Here is a 23,172-nt window from a genome sequence, read left to right on the forward strand (position 1 = left end):
CCCCCTCTATTTACATGAAATGGTTTGGTCCAAAGCGAACGGCTTGCGAGTACGGTGACAATCCCCCCCCTCTATTTACATGAAATGGTTTGGTCCAAAGCGAACGGCTTGCGGAGTTTGGTAAAGAAATCGCCATAGCATGCACAAACGCGCAGGAAAGCGAAAGAATCGCAAATTAGTTTTAATTAGTTTTAAAACATAGTTTAACGCCAACATAGCGGCAACATAGTTTGCCAACATGAAATAAATGAATACGCTCTCAAATGTGCCGTCCGAGGCAGAGTCTGTTCGCCACGTTCGGCACACGTGATAACTCGCTGCTCTCTGATTGGTTGAATCGTTTTTTGGACATAGCTCGGTAACTACTTGTCCGATTAATATGAAACCTTGAAAAGGCACATCCTCGGGTCGCCAGCAATATACCTGGCTAGTTTCAAGTATATCGGACCCGTGGTTGTCGAGAAACAGCGGTCACAGACATACATACAGACATACATACAGAGATTACTGGAATTATAGATAGATGATTAGAGTTTTTGGGTCCTGTGGCAGCACCATTTTGCCTTTCATGTTAAAATATGTAAATATGCTTGAGCTTGGGGTGATCGAGGATTTCCGCAACTGGGTGCAGAAGTGGGACGAGCGGATTTCATTGGTTGAGATTAGAATAATAGATTCCGAACTCCTCGGACGTCTTTTCCTTCCACGCTGAAGTCGCTCACCATCAATAACACTCGAAACAAACAAAGCCAATGGAAATCTGATGCAACAAATCCGGGCAGTGTATAATCAGCAGAGGCATATGGGCCTGTGTTAGGCCCACCAGCAAGAAACTGGTTTCAATCTGCTAAGTGTAGCTCCCTGTGTTAGCATATGTCTGACTAGTTGTTTTAATATATTGGTAAGTTCTGTGCTGTTTGTGGTTGCTCTCAGTCCTAATAATCTCTCCCACCAAAGGTGATTGGGGGTTACAGTGCATTCAGAAAGTATTCAGACCCCTTCACTTTTTTCACATTTTGTTATGTTGCAGCCTTATGCTGAAATCGTTTAAATTCATTTTTTCCCTCATCAATCTACACTCAATACCCCATAATGACAAAGAGAAAACAGGATTTTAGAAAGTTTTGCAAATTTATTAAAAAGAAAAAACTGAAATATCACATTGACATAAGTATTCATACCCTTAGCTATGACACTTGAAATTTAGCTCAAGTGCCTCCCATTTCTCTTGATCATCTTTGAGATGTTTCTACACCTTGATTGGAGTCCACCTGTGGTAAATTCAATTGATTGGAGATGATTTGAAAGGCACACACCTGTCTATATAAGGTCTCACAGCTGACAATGCATATCAGAGCAAAAACCAAGCTCTGAGGTCTAAGGCACCGCCTGCAGAGCTCAGAGACAGGATTTTGTCGAGGCACAGATTTGGGGAAGCCTACAAAAAAATTTCTGCTGCATTGAAGGTTCCCAAGAGCACAGTGGCCTCCATAATTCTTAAATGGAAGAAGTTTGGAACAACCAGGACTCTTCCTAGAGATGGCCGCCCGGCCAAACTGAGCAATCGGGGGAGAAGGGCCTTAGACTTTGGGTTTCTTGAAAAGCGCTATATAAAATAAATGTATTATTATTATTATTATTATTAGTAAGAGAGGTGACCAAGAACCCGATGGTCACTCTGGCTAAGCTCCAGAGATCCTGTGTGGAGATGGGAGAAACTTCCAGAAGGACAACCATCACTGCAACACTCCACCGATCTGGGCTATATGGCAGAGTGGCCAGACTCTGACTTGTATACACCGAGAAATCTCTGTATTTCATTCCTAATTGAAATTCCTAATTGTGTGGGGCAGGTATTCTTTCAATACCATCTATTTTCCCGTACAACCGTACCAAAGAATAGTTTTTTTTAGTAATATTGCTGTCTACAAAAGGCATTGGCACAATGTGGAATGGAAAAGAATCATCTTTATCAAAAACAAGTACAAAAAGTTTTAATTAAAACAAAAGCCACGTCGATGTTACACAATGCTTAGATGCAGCTGTGCCTATAACGTCGATGTTATAGGCACAGGACATTCCTATTGATTCGATGACTTGATGTTATTTTTGTGCAAAGTGAAAATATATCTCGGCAATTTCCCGTGTGTGGCGCCGAATTTTTAATATATCTCGGCATTTTCCCGTCTGTTATTTCAGGCGGTGTATGACTGACCATGCCGTGATTGTAAAAAAATATATCTCGGCAATTTCTCGTGTGTAGCGACACGTGAACGAAGCTATGCTCCTCTCTCCACATTATTGTGACGACGTATAAATTAAATATTTCATCGTGACAATTGTCATCAAATGGACGAATTTTTAATATATCTCGGCATTTTCCCGTCTGTTATTTCGGGCGGTGTATGACTGACCATGCCGCGATTTTAAAAATATATATCTCAATGGACTTGAAGTTACAGGCCTTTGAGAATTCATTTCGTTCTATAAAGGGCAACTTTCATCGGATTTTCTTCCCGTTTTTTTTCAACCGAGTCTAAAACTATGTTAGCGACTGTGAAAAATGAAATGATATATCGAATTTGATTTGAAATAAAACTGTGTGAGAGAGCAAGACACCACAGGCCTACAAAACAGGCCTCAAAGCTATGCGAGTTAATAAAATGGTGGATATTTGTTTATATGAAGCCTCTCCCACAATGGGTGGAGCTATGGTTCCCAGAATGGGTGGAGCTTTGAGGTTTTGTCTTCTCTGCAAGAACAAGAACAAGAAGAAGAAGAAGAACAAGAAGAACAACAACAGCAGCAGAGGGCACTTTATTAGCAGTGTCTGCGACATGGCTAAAAATTGGTGTGAAAATTATTATTATTATTGATATTGATAGTAATTCTAAAAAAAGAAACTGAATTGTGTTACGGATTCGTCACTTCCGTTGTTGTGGTTTTCATCCACTGTAAACATTCTTGATTCCATGTACTATTATTGTTGTCGTTTGAGGGAAATAGATATTACTATTTTCAAAAGGTAAAAAGGTTAATGTTTTAAATGAAACCGGAACCGGACGACGACAAAGAGGAAGAGGAGGAGAAGGCGGAGCGAGTGAGTCGGACAAGAAGCCGAGCTGCTTCGAGGTCTGGAGTGAACGATTGGCGAACAAGGGTCACGAGTGAACTTTGGGTTTCCCGGAAAAGGGATTCCTGCGACAGAGTTGTCATCACTGTGACAGATAAACCTGCATGACAGGTTTTGCGGTTGATTCCGGAGAGAATCATCAGAGTGCCGTAACGCCACGAGAACGGGCCGTCGGCCATTTTTACCTCGCGCAGGATTTGCGCATCGCTCAAGGTTTTTCACCTCGCTTTAACCATTGGTCCAGTCATTCTAGCGAACTTTTACCCCTAACCCACCACTAATTGCAAGAGAAAAAAAATGATATTTTTCTGAAACCTGTCGATCCTCTGAACAAATACATAAAATTATACTCAATTATAATGAGTGGATCATACTTTATTTTCAGATTGAAAGAGAGCCATGAACGAGAGGTGGAGTGACGCTTGCAGTGAGAGATTTGATCAGTGTGCTGAGGACAGTTAAACGCTGTGGTCATTGTGAATGTAAGTCATATTATATTTAATTTATGATTGTTTAAGGTTTTATTTTTACAGATTGAATCGTTAACTACAGATTTAGTCATCGAACAAGTACTTATGAGAAGTCTGAAGACATCAGGTGGTCTGACCAGGGGACGAGGGATGACAGAGACACAACGCTCAGTCTGGGTCATGGCTAGTCCTTTCTTTGCAGAGGTGAACAACGCCCTCCAACACCTCACTGATGTGATGTATGTGACAAGTGAACAGCACAAGGATCTATCAAAGTCTGGACAGAAGAATGATGTAGCTGATACCCAGAAAATGCTTGAGTTTCTTCATGAGAGGGATCCCTTTCAAGACTACGATACTCTTCACAACATTTTCACTGGTATAGTTGCCCAGACAACGGTGAATGTTGATGAGGCGAAAACTGTGGGAGAAAGGCTCTTGGGCCAGATGAGTGGTAAACGTGTGCTTGAATACAGCTTCAAGAAGAAGGGTCAAGCCATAACTATGGACTCAGAGTCTGCAATGAAGACACCAGACGGAGACATCAATATCGACCCTCAGTTACTCTTCCAGAGACTTGTGATCGCTGGCACTGAAGTAGGAGACTTATCCAAAGCACTCCTTTGTGAGTTATGCACATATCCTCCATCTTTGTTCGAGACCAAATATGCCTTGCTGTCCGCCAATAAGCCAGCGTTAGCCTCAGCAATCAAATCCTTGGCACCTGCCGATACTGCATAACCGTCCGATATACAATACGTACTCGATGGCGGTGCCCTATTGCAGCGCATACCGTGGCAGTCAGGTGAACAGTACAAGGATATTCTTGACCGCTACCTGAAATATGTTAGTAGGCATTACGGGCATGCTTTCGTCATGTTTGATGGCTATCGTGAAGGTCCCTCAACGAAAGACTGTGCCCATCAGAAAAGGGGTGAGCGACCATCAGTGAAGGTATCTTTTTCTCAAACCATGACGCTTTCTGTCAAGAAGGAAGAGTTTCTTCGGAACAAGGAGAACAAGCAACAATTCATAGACATTCTTGGTGAGAAACTGGAAGAATCTCATTGTGAAGTGCTTCATGCGAGTGGGGATGCGGACCTACTCATAGCAACAACTGCAGTTAGTAGCTCTTCAAAATCCAACACTGTTCTTGTTGGCAAAGACACTGACTTGTTGATACTACTGTGCTACTATTTTCGCAAGAATACTGCGCACACTCTCTACTTAATGTCGGAGCCGAAAAAGGGTTCATTGAATCCAAGACAATACTTGGACATTGGCAAAGTCAGAGAGGCTCTGGGTGATACTGTCTGTGAAAACACTCTCTTCATCCATGCGTACCTGGGATGCGACACGACATCAAGGGTCTTTGGGATCGGCAAAGGCACTGGAGTCAAACTGTTCAAGGACAATGAAATGTTCCAGCAAGAGGCCCTAATTTTCGGCAATAAAGAGTCAACACAGGATGAGGTCATTGCTGCAGGAGACAGAGCAATGGTTTGTGTGTACGGAGGCAAACCATCAGACAATTTGAACGAATTGAGGGTAGCAAAATTTCATGCTAAGGTGACAACAAACAAAACATCGTTGCACCCACGGGTACTTCCGCCCACGAGCTCAGCTTCCAAATATCACAGCCTACGGGTATTCCAACAGGTTCAGGAGTGGAAAGGACACAAACTCAACCCACTTGACTGGGGATGGAGGATCATGGACACCAGGATGATCCCTATGCATTCTGACCTCGCTGCAGCACCAGACTATCTCCTAAAGCTGGTTAGGTGTTCTTGCAAGGGTGGTTGCAGTGATAAACGTTGTGGTTGTCGGAAACTTGGGCTGCCTTGCACATTTGCATGTAGGGAGTGCAGAGGTATTTGTGCAAATGCAGACGAATCAGTGGACGTTTTCGAGGATGCTGATGATAGTGACCATGGAAGAGACGAAGTGACGTGTTAAATATTGTGAACGGACAGAAGGACATTGGGTACAAATAGTTGTGGTAGTGTATTCAAACATGGTTAAATAAATAATTTAGAGTTGATTTGGTGTATTATTAAGAGTGATATTGTCATATAATTAATTTCCAAACATTGCGGTAGTCCGAAAAGTTCCCAAATCGGAAAGGACCTGAAAAACCATGTTCCACTCAATATATTTAAGTATAATTTTGGGCAGATATTTAGTAGACATCAAGGTCTCAGAAAAGTATTACTTCGTTTCTCTTGCAATTAGTGGCGGGTCCATTCACATTTTGACTGGACTACATTGTCACCACATTCAGACGTTAATCTGGTGTGTGTGTGTGTGTGTGTAACCTAGCTTTTAAGTGGGAAATCTGCGGTTCGCCGAGTGGGAGCCGTGGAACGTCCACACCCGAGGTTGTGATTTCCCAGTCGCCTTGAGGGCGCCTTTACGCAGCTTTGGCAGCGTGACTGTGACTGTCATCCGAACGGGATTCTGGTCTCGATTAGACATCGTTCTGACGATTACTGGAGCGGATCGATTTTGGCTTGATGCCGGAATAGAGACATTGGGAATGTTCTTCTTTTCGCTCACTTGGAGCACAGTGAGTTATATTGTACGAACCTGATGGTACTATCATAGGAAATATATATTGGTTGTACAATTGATTACTATTGTTGTTGAACTGTTATTCTTGTGTGATCTTAATACAATACTTGTTTGTTGGTAACAATTGGTGTGGTTTCACCATTGATCTTTGACATACAGAATAACACATCTTTCTGCCGTGACTCCTCTCGGGGCTCGGAGGTACACCGTGACCGGGGTTTGGGGAGGAGCACGTAACAATTGTGAGTTTTGTATTCCTTTTTAAATTCAAGTTATTTTGGACATATATCATCAAGAAGCTGATCAAATACAAATTCACCATCAATTGTGAATAAATTGCCAATGAATCTAAAGATGTTTCCACACCTTCATGCAGTTGTTAATTTATTCTTGCACATGTTCTGGACCCAGTCAGACTCGGACATGTGCAGGAACAAATTTGCAAAGCAAGGGGCCGCATCTGAACCCATGGGTATGCCCACTGTCTGCTGGAGTATCTTGTTGCCAAATGTAAAGAAACTGTTGTTTCGGAGAAATCGAACACCAAGTTTATTTTTTCAATAACTACATGAATATCGATTTTCCATTACAGACCGTTCTTTTTTGCTCTATTTTTTGATAGACTGTAATGTATACTTCATTACCTCTGGCTTTATCTACCGCTCTGTCCAAAGCAGTTTTTTGAGCTTGTCACTTGCAAAGTTTGTGTATAACGTGGAAAAATCATAAGTTGATAGACATTTGGCCTTACCACTGTTGTTACCCTCTGCTTGAAGCAAAAAGCAGGGTTAGGCGATCGGTTGCGTACGTGTGGCTTATGTGCGAATGTGTCTGCATTAAAAAAAAAAAAAAAAAAAATTTCTCGGCAACCGTTGTTCCCATTAACACAAAATTTTACCATAGAAGCGCCTTCGCCTGCAGAATATTTTATCCATAATTATGACGTCATAGGTCATGTGGTACAAACGTCATCTTGGAAAAACATTGCACGTCTATATCTCTGAAACCGCTCAATGGGAAAAAAAAGTTGAAACATGGCTCATTTTCATGTACTCCACATGGGGAATAACATATGTTAATGATGATGTCATCTGTGCCTTCATTATGACGTCATAATTTGCCAAGTACAACGCCTCACCCGATCAGTATGAATTTTTTTTTTCTCTGCAACTGTTGGTCTGAAGGACATTAAAATATTCCACATGAGGAGGTGCTCCTATGGTGAAAATATAATGACAATTATGATGTCATAGGCAGGTGCGTGAGAGTCAGCACAGGCCCCAAGGCAAACAACCTCGGGGCCCCCACCACCACCACCCTTTCTCTCTTTTATAACTTTTTAAGGAACTTTCTTTGAGGAAGATCCTAAATTAGAGTGACGAGCTCATAAATAAAGCAACTCACAGCAGCGGCCTTTTTAGCTCACAGTACAAGTGTTGAAAAGTAAATAAATAAAGTATTAACAAATCTATAATACAAGTTGAAGTTGGTGCAACTCGTACGTGTTGCAGAGTATGGAACATACAACAACAACAACAACAACAACATGCATTTTAAGGCCATTTCCCCTGCTAGAGCGGGGGTTCGCCTTGCGGTCCCCATGACAATCTTCTCCATTTTGCCCTATTTTCTGCATCTCTCCTTGTTAATCCCCTTGCCCGCATTTCGTCTTCCACCATCTTTAGCCAAGTCTTTCTCGGTCTTCCCCGTCCTCTACTTCCTTCTACATTCATTTCCATCACTCTTCTCAACCAGTCACTTTCATCCTTCCTCAACACATGACCAAACCATCTCAACCTGTTCCTCTTCACAGCATCAATCACAGGCTCTATTCCCATCGTCTTTCGCAATTCATAATTTGTCTTCCTCTCTCTCAGGTTGGCGTCAGGAAGGGCATCCGGCCATAAAAAAAACATTGCCTCAAACAGGGAACCATGATTGTCATGGGGCCCGCAAGGCTAACCCCTGCTCTGGCAGAGAAAAATGGCCTTAAAACGATCATTCATTCATTCATTCTCTCAACGATACTCCGCACATCGACCGAACCATTCGCATTTCCACCCTTTCCAGCCTTCGTTGCTGCTCTACGTTCATTACCCATGTCTCGCTCCCATAAATCATAACACTTCTCACACATGCAGCATACACCTTTCCCTTCAGCTTCAACGACACTCCCCTCCTCATCAGCATGCCACTCAGTTCCCGAAACTTCTTCCATGCACATCTCACTCCAGCAAGCGTTGCCGAGTCTGATCCAACTTCTCCATTCAGCATGTCTCCGAGGTAGCAAAATGTTTTCACACCTTCCAGCTTCACGCCGTCTCCAAGATCCAACTCAACATTTCCTCCATCTGCAGCTCCCTCTGTGCACACCTTACATTTGAATGTAGCTGCCACACTGGTTAATGACCTTCTCAGACAACTACATTTTTGATGAACCCACTCAGCGCACATTGTACATTGAATGGAGTTCACTCCGACACCCTTCCTGCACACAGCACATGGCCACTTCCCAGTTCTTTCCACCTCACCACATGCTTTACCACTTCCATCACCTTCGTCTTTCCGATATTCACCTTCAGACCTTTTGTCTCCATACATTCCTTCCACTTGTTCATCTTTTCTTTCAGTCCATCCATACTTTCCGCAATCAACACTAGATCATCTGCATACAACAACTCCCACGGTAAACCCTCCTTTACGTTCTGAGCCAGCACCTCCATCACAGCTACAAATAGTAGTGGACTTAGTACTGACCCCTGATGCACTCCCACCTTCACCTCAAACTCACCACTGTTCCCATCCTTCGTCCTTACAGCTGTGTGCGCTCTTTTGTACATTGCCATCACGACTCTGATCAACCATTCCTCCACTCCTAACTTCCTCAATGCCCATGTCAATACTTCGCGTGGAACCCTATCGAATGCTTTCTCCAGATCAACAAACCCAAGAAACAACTTCTTCCTCTTCTCCTGCAACTGCCTCACAATAAAGAGCGCGTCTGTCGTTCCTCTTCCTGGCATAAATCCAAACTGCATTTCGTCGATCTTCACCTTCTTCCTTATCCTCCTCTCCAACACCCCCTCCAACACCTTCACTCCATGCTCCAACACCCTTATCGCTCGGTACGAGCCACACTCAAGAGGGTCACCTTTCCCCTTGTATAGAGGGACGAGGGTACTCAGTTCCCAATCCACTGGAATGCGGCCTTCTTTCACCACCAGATTACAGATCTCTGTCATTCTCTTCACACCCCAACTTCCTGCTGCCTTCAACATATCTCCCACAACTCCCGTCGGCCCTCCCGCTTTTTTACTCTTCATTTCCCTCCCGCATGCGGCTCATGCCTCATGCTTGATCCCTGGTGTTGGGCTAGCGGCTAGGGTGCCGGCTTAGGATCCTCGGATCCTGGGTTCGAATCCCGGTTGATTGCTGAATTAACGCCAGGGGGGTTGACTCAGCCTGTCATCTTTCCGAGGTCGGCAAATTGAGTACCAGTACACTGGTAATTCCCTGCTTGTCGTTAAAGGCGGCAAAAATGGTTGGCGTCAGGAAGGGCATCCGGCCGTAAAACATTGCTTCAAAAAGGGGACCGAAAAACAACAACAACCACGGTCCCCGAAAAAGGCCAACCACCGCTTTGCGGGGGAAAATGGCCTCTAAAGGTGGTTTTTTTTTGGGTTTTTTTCTCCCTTATCGCTTCCTCAACTTTCTTCTCAGTTATCTTCCCTGCCGGTCCCAAAACTGGGCCACTCTCCTTGTTGCCATCCCACCCGTCCCCTGTATTCAACAGCATTTCCATATATCTTTTCCATCTTCCTTCAATTCCATCCGGGTCCACAACGATTTGTCCCACCCCAATCCCCCAAGCAACTCACCCCCATCACATCACACCCCTCCCTCGCCATCTGCTTTGCAATCCCGAACACCGCTCCCTTACCCTCCCCCGAATCCAAGCGCCCTCCGACCTCCCCACATGCCTCCCGCGCCTCCACCACCTCCCTCTTTACAGCCTTCCCGACTGCCCTACAACCCTCATGCTCATGCCTCAGTATGGAACATAGTGCGGTCCAATTGTCCAAAGCGTCATGGAATGCTCCAAACGGCGTGAAACAGTATTTAATAAAATGCACACAAGGACAAAATTATTATTTATCCGTGTCATTTACCTGACTATTTACCGAGGAAAAACAAATGGTCACTTTTATTTAGCCGTATTTTCGAAAATAAAGGAGGTGATGACGAAAGCGGGAAGTTTGGACCGATCGAGTCAATTTGCACCCTCGACTGTTGAACACTATTTCTTCATAAGATTGGGGAAAAAAATACATGAGAAGATGGTCAATAATTTTTTTGGACAAAGAGGATACAAACCCATTTCTTTGTAACTCACATTTCTGGTTAATAACCATTTTCTGTAAAGTTTGAAAACCGAAAAAATCTTGGAAAAAACGAAAAAAGTTGCACCTCTATATCTCCGAAACCGCTACATGGAAAAAATTGAAACGTGGCTCATTGTAAAGAACTCCATATGGGGAATAGGTGTTGTTAATGATGACGTCATTGGTGCCTTAGTTATGACGTCATAATTCGACAGGGATAATGCTTAGTCTGATCAGTTTGAAATTTCTTGAGCGTGAACTACAAAAAAAAAAAAAATGGAGAATATAAATGTATGATGTTGATGTCATCGCACACGTGGTCTGCAGCCATATTGGATTAAAGAAAAAAAAAAACCTTCAAAAACAGAAGAGTTGGCTCATACAAAGTTGACTGTGCAGGGTGAGTATTCTATGAATACCATCTAGTTACTGTTTTGGATACTGTTGGTTACAGGTTTGGAATTATCAATGATCCAGAATTTGGTAATACCAGAATAAAACCTTGCCTTTTTATGATTTGTCGACGGATGCTATAAATTTTTTGACAGAACGCTATTTGTTGACAGACACACAATCGCACAGTCGCACGCAGGCACACCAAGACCGAGTTCCTTTTATATTATAGATGTAACTAATGAAGGCAGCAGCAGAACGAATTTGAAGGTGTACATTTTGTACATTTTTTCTGCCCATATACAAGAAAATACCTCCACATTCATTGGGCAGTGCTTTACCATGCAGCACGACAATGACCCAAATACACTGCCAACGCAACCAAGGAAGTCATCAGGGGAAAAATGTTGTAGGTTTTAGACTGGCAAAGTCAATCTCCTAATTTTAATCCAATGGAGAAATTTAATCCATTTCACTTGCTGAATAAGAAACTGGAGTAAGAAATCCCCCAACACAAACAACAATTGAAAATGGCTGCAGCAGAGGCTTGGAAAAGCATCTCAAATGAAGATACCAAGAGTTTGGTGATGTCAATGGGTCATGGGCTCAATGCAGTTATTCCATGTAAGGGATATACAACCAAATATTAACTATTATACTGTAGCGGTTACCGGAAGCATGACACAATTACCTTGCACCGGCCGATGACGCAACCGGCGAGCGGTCACTTGTCCGGACTCGCCCGGGCGTGTCCAGACTTGCCTTTCCCGGGTGAACACTTGGCTTACCTATTTGCATACCACACCCCGCATGAGAGGCGTGGCTTTTGTGTGTTGAGCTTTACTTATAAATTGCCGCCCGTTCGATGGGCTGATTCAGTGCTTTTGAGTTCTTTCGAGTGAGCTGAAAATAAATAGCTCAATGAAACTTCATTCCTGGCGTCGTTCATTTTGTCCGGTTTTATCGTGCGAGCATAGCTCCCACAATTGGTGACCCCTTTTCAAGAACATGGCGATGGAGTCATCTGTATCTTTGAAGCTCCTGGGCTTTTGGGAATCGCACGCGGCCGTCTGGTTCGCCCAAGCGGATTCTCTCTTCGCCCTGCGGAACATCACGGAGGACACGACGCGCTACCACCATGTGGTCTCTGCGCTCAACGCCTCCACCGCGGCCCGGGTCCTGAGCTTCCTACAGAACCCGCCGAACGCCGACAAATACGGCGTGCTCAAAGGCCTACTCCTCGGTGCGTTTGGACTCACGGAGACCGAACGCGCGCGACAACTACTCGACCTCCCGGAGCTGGGTGAGGCCCGTCCATCCGAGCGCATGGACCACATGCTGGCTCTACTCGGCGACCACAGCCCGGATTTCCTCTTCCGCGAGCTGTTCCTCCGGCAGCTACCCGGGCAGGTACGGTTAGCTTTGGCTAACTCGCTCATCACGGACCCTCGCGCTCTGGCCAAGGAGGCCGATAAATTTTTCTCGGCCAGGTGACACGTCGGAGCGGCCACCTGGAACCGCACGACGCACACCGGGGACCGCTCCGGCCGCCGTACGATGGACCTTTCCGGGTCCTGAAGAGGGACGACAAGTCGTTCATCATCGACATCAGCGGCAAGCCGGACTGCATCTCCGTGGACCGCCTCAAGCCGGCCCATTTGGACCTTGACCAACCTCCACGGTTGGCCCTTCCTCCACGACGGGGCCGTCCCCCGTCAACCAAGCCCCCCGCCCGACCATCCACCGCCACGCCACCTACCACCCCCACACGAATCGCCAGGGGTCGTTTCGGCCGGGTCATCAAGACCCCCCTCAAACTGACTCTCCCGGTGCATGTTAATTCTGGGGGGGCGGATGTAGCGGTTACCGGAAGCATGACACAATTACCTTGCACCGGCCGATGATGCAACCGGCGAGCGGTCACTTGTCCGGACTCGCCCGGGTGTGTCCAGACTTGCCTTTCCCGGGCGAACACTTGGCTTACCTATTTGCATACCACGCCCCGCCTGAGAGGTGTGGCTTTTGTGTGTTGAGCTTTACTTATAAATTGCCGCCCGTTCGATGGGCTGATTCAGTGCTTTTGAGTTCTTTCGAGTGAGCTGAAAATAAATAGCTCAGTGAAACTTCATTCCTGGCATCGTTCATTTGGTCCGGTTTTATCGTGCGAGCATAGCTCCCACAATACTCCTTTAATTTATTTTAAGTTAATCTGTTGCAATACTTGTGTTCACCTAAAATGGGGACTGAACATAAAAAGTGTTATCATTCTACAATGGTAAAACATATATGTATAGAAATACCAATAAATAAAATAAATAAAGGCTGAACTTATGCCTCATATTCATATTTTAATCACAAATCCATATTTGAGTATATAGCAACAATAAAAAAGGGGGGGGGTGAGGGGGGATAGGGAAGATATGATCCAGTAAATCAATTTAAAACCATGGATCAAATTTTAGTGGTCTTTCGATAATTTAATAGGAAATAGGATGTGGAGTTTCATACATTAAATATTCATGACAGTATTCAAGGTTTAATTTGGTTTAAAAGAAAACTATTTTAAAAACACCAAGACCTTCCTCTTTGATATACATTTTGTGGTTGCGAGATCGGTGATATAACACATACAAAGTTTCATGCGCAGCTCAATGGAATATTGCTCCTGCCTCACACGGTTGAAACCAAAGCATTCAGAATCATTGGAATCTCCCACGATGAAGCTGATTCTGAGGGGCGGTCTCGGTCTCGGCAGGCAGATTGGTGGTCTTTCTGTCTTCTACAGACTCCTCTCTGGCCTAGCTGGCCTAGCTCCCCCAGCTCTGTCTGTGTTCTGTCCCCCAAATATTCCTGCAGGTCGCACAAGATCTGCCAGCAACCCTCTTATGGTTAAACTGCCAAAATCAAGACTCTCTGCTCACCTTCACTCTTTCATTCCTCTTTCTTCCCACCTCTAGAACAAAATCCCACACTCTCTTCAATCCCTCTCCTCCCTCCAGGTCTTTAAAACAGCTGTTCACCACCATCCCCTATCCAAAACCTTGATCTTTTCTACCCCCGTTAAAACACCCCAAATCCACCTCTTTCAATCCCCAACTTTCCTAAAATTCCTAGTAGTGTTCATTTGCTTTATACCATGTACCCTTCACTCCTCCCCAGCCCTCCCCCTTCCACAGATCTACCAACGTCCCTGTTCTCTACTCTTGTTGTGCTTGTTTATTTCCCCCTCTCTCCCCCTCTTGTCTCCCACTCCCTTCTATGTATGTTTTATGTGTCAGTGCAAGTTTTCATGTTCAATGTGTTAGCTTTTACATGAGCCACGATTCTGTATACAAAATAAATTTTAAAAGACACTAGAAGAGTTGTATGAATACCAAATGCAGTTATCATTAGGTGGGAGATATTGCAGACATACAATTTTGAGGTTTTATCAATTATATGCTCATGAAGAGCAAGTGCTTCAGCATGAGTTAAGGAGCAAAGGTTAAACAGTGCAATGTGGGTTTTACTGCACGAGAGTTGGCTCTGATGAGAGTAACTCGGGAGAGGAATGGAGATAACGAAGATGAAGCAATGGAAAGGGTCAGACTTGTGTTACAAGTAATAGTTACAATTACAACAGATGCATTTTGATGATGACTTTGAACAGTCACAGGAATTGGAAGCGTAACGGTGAAGACAAGGGGAAAATCAAAGTGAAAAGTTAGATAATATGGGACTTTCTAAATTGCTTAATCCACCCGACAATGCTTGGCATGCATGTGCAAAAACCCATAGAGAGTAATTTTCAGGGCATATGAATTGCCATCATGTGTGTGTGTGCTGTAAGGAGTGTTACCTAAAATGGCACACTTGTGTAAAGTTTGTAAAGTAAAGCTTTGTAAAGCTTTTAAAAGAAGCCAAATATACATGGAAAGGTACCTGAGGAAAAGCTGGGGTATGTGCTCTGCACAAAAAAGAGTTGGGGGGAGACACCGTATCTGATTTGGGTGCTTCTGAATATCAATGGGCAGACCATATAATCGGGCTTGTGAATGCACAGGGTATGTTTAAAATCAAATTTTGAAGTGACGTTTCATATTAATGGTAGAGGGATAGTGATGCTATTTAACAGCTTGTCTGTAATGCATGAAGTTCAGTAGGAGAAACAGCCATAATATTTATAGCATAAAAACAGTTGAAACTAAAACAGCACTTAGTTGAGCGCATACCTCCACCAGGCTGAACAGTTTACATTTTGTATCCCACCGATAGGAGGATCTGCCTCCGGATCTTAACCAAAATCGAATAGGCTTGTTCTTGTCACCTACCCAACTCTTCACCACGTTTTGTCAAGGAACGTTCACAACGTTTTGAAGTATCGTACTATATATTATTTTCAGCCCGATCTCTCAATGGTGAAGAATCACTTTAAAAAGATTTAAAAGGCCTCGTATCCAGATCTGGATCTCACGAAAATATAATCAATTCATCCATGCCACACACCCAATATACCCACCAGGTTTCCTCCGAATCCGTCCACAACGTGTTGAGAAATCAAGCGATATATCGTTTTTGGTCCGATCTCTCAGATGACTCAGGGGGTTGACTCAGCCTGTCGTCCTTCCGAGGTCGGCAAATTGAGTACCAGCTTGCTGGGATGAATGATCCCGGTGTGTACCCCGGTTTAGAATAGGTACACTGTATCCCTGCGCATCGTAGGAGCGTGACCAAGGGTTGGCGTCAGGAAGGGCATCCGGCCATAAAAACATTGCCTCAAACAGGGAACCATGATTGTCATGGGGCCCGCAACGCTAACCCCCGCCCCAGCGGGGAAAATGGCCTTAAAACGATCATTCATTCATTCATTCTCAGTGGTGAAATAATTACTTAAAACTATAGTGTCCGAATCTGGATCTTCATCAAAATCGAATCAGATTGTCTCTGTCACACACTCAACCTGCCCACCAAATTTAGTCCGGATCAGTCCACAACTGTTTGAGATATCATTCTCAAAGAAAAACAAACAGGCAGACAGAGAGGGGTGAAACCACAACTCCCGTTGACCTTCAGTGGTTGAGGTAATGACAAACTCAAACAGAAAGTTGGCATTTCACGCAAGAAGCTTGAAAAAGTAGGGGAAGACCAGACAAATGATATGCAACCAGAACCTGTTTGACGACACAAGGGTGGCAGCCAGAACACTAGACTGATAGAAATGGCAACACGAGTCACAAGACACAGGGTGTAGAAAGCTGGCTTGTATATCTCTCGAACCCTTCATATGAAATACAGAGATGCCCCACACAATACATCGTGATTGTGTAATTACATCTCCACCCTGACCGCTTTAATGCAAATACTTTTCCCCTTTCCGGAGTGGCACACTGAAGAGTTGCTAATGTCCCTTGATTCACCTTGGCTTGTAATGGAAAGGGACCAGCGGCAGCAGCTTCCCTGAGATTTTAGCTTAGCTCAGCTGACATATGCCGTCAATTTTAGCATTTTATTCCTGCAACCTCAGAGATAAATCATCTATATCAGAGATAAATCATGTATCAGAGTTAGATCAGAGAGAGAAAAAAAACTAAGAAAAAAAAAACAAAAACCTCAGAGATGCTCTGCTTTCTCTGACTATTTTGACCAAAAATAAATTACTTCTGCAACCTCCCCCAATGTCCCTTAGACATTTGCCACTTTTCTTTCGTTCTCTATCCTGAAAATGCAATATCTCAATCAATCCTTCGAAGTTGGGAGGATGACTGGCTGAGTCAACCCACTTTGTGTTATTTCAACGACATGACAGGGGCTCAAACTCGAGAACCTAAGATCTTAAGCCAGCCACCTTAAACCAACTTATCCGGGCCTTTGTCCAGATTTATACCAGGCCTTTGCTTATCACATAAAGGCCAATACTCAGAACTCGCGTGAAAGGTTTAGTCACATAACTTTTCTACAATGTACATCAAGAGTAGAAAACATCCGAAAACCATTTTTGTAGACTCCACGATTCATGGTAACATCCCACAAAGTGGTCAACGATGCAGTGTTGCAACTTGTTTATAGTGCAAAATACATAAAATCTAACTGAAGACAATAGTGAGGAGGTCCTGTCTGCAGACTTAGCTTATGCACCGTTAATGATTTAAACAATACATGATGTTGACGATCTTTGATAAACCCTCAATGGTGTCGAGCAAGTGCATCATCCTTTTTGAAAAAAGAACTAGAGATCATGCCAATAACAGTCCTGCCCACACATGCCCGCTATTGCACTGAGGTATACATGTATATTAATGATATGATCTGCCCCCGTCATTTGCATTTTTGGTGGGGGAGATGGAACTTCCATGCAGCTCGGCCTCGTCCCAGCACAAAAAATTCATCAGCATCGATTTCAAAATCCTTTACGTTCAGTTCAATGGCCTCCTTTCAAGGAGTTTCTCAATCATCATCGTTTTGATGATAAAAACACACGCTTGTCATTATTTAGCAACGGAGAAAATTCAATACAACAAAAGCATGGAGGTTGTAGTAGTACTGTAGTAGTCATACTGCAGTAGTAGTCTCCCTCTTCCAAATCCTGGTGGCGTCTGGTCAAATCTGTTTCTGGTGTTTGTTCCCCCTCCATCCCCTCAAACGGCTACATGGCTGACTCCGCACGTGAAAAGGATGAATGCCTCAACTCTGTGTTTGCCTCTAAATCTTGTGACCCAAACCCATCCTTCTCTGTACCCACCGTACCCAGTCGTACCCAGCTGCTCCTGGACTCTGTGTCCTTTCCTCCTGACAAGGTGGAAAAGTTTCTGTCAACCCTCGACTCTGATTCTGCAACTGGACCTGACGGCATCAGCCCACGGGTCCTAAAATCATGTTCCTCCGCTCTTTCACTCCCTCTCTCTTTTGCTCAAGGTCATCTGCCATCTGCTTGGAAATCAGCCAACATCACCGCTTTGCACAAAAAAGGTGCAAAAACAGATCCTAGCAACTACAGACCAATCAGCCTTCCACCAATTATCAGCAAAGTCATGGAAGCCATCATTGCTTCAGATATGAAATCTTTCCTCTTCTCCAATGGCTTGATCTCTGACCATCAATTTGGTTTCAGACCTGGTCACTCTACTCTGGACATGCTGCTTCTGCTTTCTCAACAATGGATGGAGGTCCTCAATGCCAAACAGGAAATTAGAGCTGTCTCCCTTGACATATCACGTGCCTTCGATACGGTCTGGCACCCCGCTCTGTTCACCAAACTCTCCTTCTTTGGTATCCATGGAAATCTCCACGGATGGTTGGCGGACTTCCTCTCTAGTCGTAGTCAACGTGTGGCCCTGAATGGGTTTCTCTCATCTCCTCTTCCTGTTCAGGCTGGAGTTCCCCAAGGCAGTGTTCTGGGCCCTGTGCTTTTTCTGGTCTTCATCAATGATCTCTCTGACTCTCTGGAAAATCCTATCTCTTTGCTGACGACTCTACTCTCTGTCACTCCATTCTTCATCCCTCAGATCGGCAGTCTGCAGCCTCCTCACTCTCTGCAGACCTGGACAAAATCACAGACTGGGCAAACAAGTGGAACATGTCTTTCAATCCTGACAAATCTCACACTCTTACGATGTCTCTCCGAAAAGACCGACTGGACAACCCTCCCATCCACTTTCTGAATAATGCTCTCCAAGAAGTTCTGTCACTCAAGCTTTTGGGTCTCGCTATCTGCCATGATATTTCCTGGGAAAACCACATTTCAAATCTGGCCTCCAAAGCCAGTCGCCGACTGGGCATCCTCCGTCGTGTGAAGTCCTTCCTTGGCACACCTGAGCTCCTCACCACATACAAGGCTTTCATCTGCAGCTCAATGGAATACTGCTCTCCCCTCTGGGCTGGTGCTCCTGCCTCACACCAAGCTCGTCTTCACGCTGTTGAAACCAAAGCGTTCAGAATCATTGGACTCTCCCGCGATGAAGCTAACTCCAAGGGCCTTTCACTCACTCACCGCAGGCAGGTTGGTGGTCTTTCCGTCTTCTACAGACTCCTCTCTGGCCTTGCCCCCGCAGATCTCTCTGGGCTTTGTCCCCCAAATATTCCTGCAGGTCGCACAAGATCTGCCTGCAACCCTCTTATGGTTAAACTGCCAAAATCAAGACTGTCTGCTCACCTTAACTCCTTCATTCCTCTTTTCTCCCGCCTCTGGAACAAACTCCCTCACTCTCTTCAATCCCACTCCACCCTCCAGGTCTTTAAAACAGCTGTTCACCACCATCTCTTATCTTCCCCCATCCAAAACCTTGATCTTTTCTACCCCTGCTAATTTCACCCCAAATCCTACACTTTTTTTTGAAATACCAACTTCTGTCCTGGAAGTCCTTGGTGTCCTTGTGTTTTATACCTCTCCCACCCACCCCTTCCCACACCACCACCCCCCAAGCCCTCTCCCTCCCTCACTTCTCCCTGCTCTCAAATGTTGTGTTTGTGTGCTTCCCCTTCTCTCCCCATCTTGTCTTCCGCTCCCTCTTTTTATATATTTTGTTTGTCTGGTTGATTTGTTTGTGAAATAAATATTAGCTCTTTCACGAGCCTCGATTCAGTATACAAAAAAAAAAAAAAAAAAAGTAGTAGTAGTAGTAGTAGTAGTAGTAGTAATAGTCATAGTAGTAGTGGTAGTAGTAGTAGACATAATAGTCGTGGTAGCAGTAGTAAACATAGTAGTAGTAGTCATAGTAGTAGTCCTACTAGTGGTAGTAGTAGTCACAGTACTAGTAGTGGTATTAGTCATTGTAGTAGTATTGCGGTTTTGTGCCAAGCTCTTTATTCTAATCCATTATTCCCTCATTCTGAATGTAACTGAGCAGTAACAAGAAACCTTGTTACCTCTCCTCAGTGAAAGACACATGAAAGTCCGCTTGGAGTTTGCAAAAAAGCACCTAAAGGACTCTCAGACTGTGAGAAACAAGCTTCTGTGGTCTGATGAAACCAAGATTGAACTGTTTGGCTTCCATCTGGCCACTCTGCCATAAAGCCCAGATCGGTGGAGTGTTGCAGTGATGGTTGTCCTTCTGGAAATTTCTCCCATCTCCACACAGGATCTCTGGAGCTCAGCCAGAGTGACCATCAAGTTCTTGGTCACCTCTCTTACCAAGGCCCTTCTCCCCCGCTTGCTCAGTTTGGCCGGGCGGCCAGCTCTAGGAAGAGTCCTGGTTGTTCCAAACTTCTTCCATTTAAGAATTATGGAGGCCACTGTGCTCTTGGGAACCTTCAATGCAGCAGAGATTTTTTTTGTAGGCTTCCCCAGATCTGTGCATCGACACAATCCTGTCTCTGAGCTCTGCAGGCAGTTCCTTCGACCTCATGCCTTGGTTTTTGCTCTGATATGCATCGTCAGCTGTGAGACCTTATATAGACAGGTGTGTGCCTTTCCAAATCATGTCCAATCAATTGAATTTACAACAGGTGGACTCCAATCAAGGTGTAGAAACATTTCAAAAGATGATCAAGAGAAATGGGAGGCACCTGAGCAAAATTTCAAGCGTCATAGCAAAGGATCTGAATACTTATGTCAATGTGATATTTCAGTTTTTCTTTTTAATACATTTACAAAACTTTCTAAAATCCTGTTTTCTCTTTGTCATTATGGGGTATTGAATGTAGATTGATGAGGGAAAAACATGAATTTAAACGATTTCAGCATAAGGCTGCAACATAACAAAATGTGAAAAAAGTGAAGGGGCCTGAATACTTTCTGAATGCACTGTACTACCACTACTACTGCACATGTTCCAACACTGTGAGGTCTTCTCAGAAATGTGTTTAGCCCAAGTCATTCACGAACCAGCTGGCTAGGCCAAACATTCGGCTGGAGATTATTCAGGCAGGAATTTGTAATTTATTCAGGGTGCCGGCGATAACTCGCCTAATCTTCATGCAAAACACGTGGAATCTAACGTCCACAAACTGAAGCCAACAGAAGGGACAACAAAGCATAACATCCATCCGAGGGACAATGCACTTTGTGATGCAACACCCTGACAGCGTAACATCAATTAGACAGTTCATATTCAGCTCGGGAATAAAACCAAGAAAAGACGGTTCAAACTTCAAAGGTAAGTGGGCTTTGTTCCATCATGTCCGACAATGGACAACAACAACAACAACAACAACAACAACAACATGCATTTTAAGGCAATTTTCCCTGCTAGAGCGGGGGTTAGCCTTGCGGTCCCCATGACAATCTTCTCCATTTTGCCCTATTTTCTGCATCTCTCCTTGTTAACCCCCTTGCCCGCATTTCTTCTTCCACCATCTTTAGCCAAGTCTTTCTCGGTCTTCCCCGTCCTCTACTTCCTTCTACATTAACTTCCATCACTCTTCTCAACCAGTCACTTTCATCCTTCCTCAATACATGACCAAACCATCTCAACCTGTTCCTCTTCACAGCATCAATCACAGGCAATATTCCCATCATCTTTCGCAATTCATCATTTGTCCTCCTCTCTCTCAACGATACTCCGCACATCCATCGAACCATTCGCATTTCCACCCTTTCCAGCCTTCGTTGCTGCTCTACGTTCATTACCCATGTCTCGCTCCCATAAATCATAACACTTCTCACACATGCAGCATACACCTTTCCCTTCAACAACAACAACAATAATCATATCAATAACACGTAAAGCAATTATTTAATTGTGCATAAAGCAGATTAAATTTACGAGAATTGAACAATTTTTTTGTAAATCGGCATCGTTTCGTTTAGTTTTCAATGTTAAACTTTCAGAGAGCTGATAAAGTGAGCAAGTCACAATTCACTACAACAACTAGAACAGCACTCGGTAGAGCGCATACCTCCGCCAGGATGAATAGTTTCTGTTTTGTATCCACTGACAGGCCGGATTTGGATTCGGATCTGAACCAAAATCTAATCAGCTTGTGCTTGGCACCGAACCAACGCGTCCACAAAGTTTAGTCATAACTCGTCCATAACTTTTTTAAATATCATGTTATATATCGCTTTTCACCCGATCTCCCAATGGTGAAGAATCACTTTAAAAAACTCTGATCTAGATTCAAATCTTCACCAAAATTGAATCATTTCGTCCTTGTCACATACACAACCTTTCCGCCAAATTTCATCTGAATCTGTCGACAACTTTGAGATATCGTGCTCACAGACAAACAAATACACAAGCAGACAGACAGAGAGAGAGACGTGAAAATATAACCGCCATCCACCTTCGGTGATGGAGGTAATAATCTGCAGAATACACATCGATTACATTGGCCCAAGCATATAGGTAAATGATAATGCAATAAAACAGAATCTTACAAATAAAATATGGACAATTATCATGCAGCAAGAAGTACCTGCACTGAGATTGAAGAAGATTCTGCAGAGGGCGACCAAACTCCAACTGTAGGTGTGGAGAGCGTTTCCTGTGCATTGTGCTCTCGCTTGACCATCATACTTGCTTTTTCCCTCAGGATAAAATGATCCAAAGGGTGCATGGTATTTGTCTGGGTTCCGACACAATCCTCCGCAATGCCTTTGGTGTCCAGCCGGGAACCAAGAGCATCGGTCTTCCCATTGCCGAGGCATTTTATTCCATCCTGGTATGAAATATTTGGGATAGGCTGGTACGAACAGGACCTGGGAAAAAGAGCTGGTTGGATATATTCAAAAGTGGCGTGTCCATTGTGACTTGCTCTATTCTCCAGAGGAGAATGCCGGTAGCTTTCAAAATTAGCCTCAGCACGAATCCATGGCAACGAATACGCCGGCAACTGCGATGCACCCGAATGGCTCTGTAGGCCGGAGGGGGTTTGGACGACTCGGGAGCAGTGTGAAGGCACGTTGCTGCGCAATATCTGGAGCAGTAGCGACTGGTGGTGACAGCACAACTTGGCTAAGAAGGTGTGGAGCCTTGACTGATGCATGGTCGTCCCGGCGGGAACATTATTGGCCGTCTTTGTGCTAGTCTCTGAGCTGGGCCTCTGATGTTCCGGAAATGTTCTGTGTTGGCAACAAAAACGACGGAGATGACAGTCAGGATACGATCATGAAACTTCCTTTGAGAGCCGACAGGACAGCGAAGAGGTCGTGTAATCGCCTAATGTGAATTACAATCCCGACCCAACTATAAATTGTACCTACGATGCTTTGCAAACTGAACATTCAATTTGCAAAAAAGATTTGCAAAATTTCCAGCTTCTGGACTGCCAGCAAATGTTTTCGCTTCAAGGATCCCCTGCTGCT

General features: G+C 44.3%; 1 protein-coding gene across 2 annotated transcripts in view; it reads right to left on the reverse strand.

The window, feature by feature from the left end:
• LOC137423190 (uncharacterized) overlaps positions 1 to 23,172 on the reverse strand; it is a 49,540-nt gene that overhangs the window by 21,390 nt on the left and 4,978 nt on the right. For both annotated transcript variants that reach the window (XM_068110074.2, XM_078774579.1), the window contains one exon: positions 22,284 to 22,929. In XM_068110074.2, coding sequence (XP_067966175.2) covers positions 22,284 to 22,929 — 646 coding nt within the window. The remainder of the gene's footprint in view (positions 1 to 22,283; positions 22,930 to 23,172) is intronic.

The sequence above is a fragment of the Myxine glutinosa genome, chromosome 3 (assembly GCF_964187855.1).
Source record: "Myxine glutinosa chromosome 3, kmMyxGlut1.1, whole genome shotgun sequence".
Lineage (NCBI taxonomy): Eukaryota > Metazoa > Chordata > Myxini > Myxiniformes > Myxinidae > Myxine > Myxine glutinosa.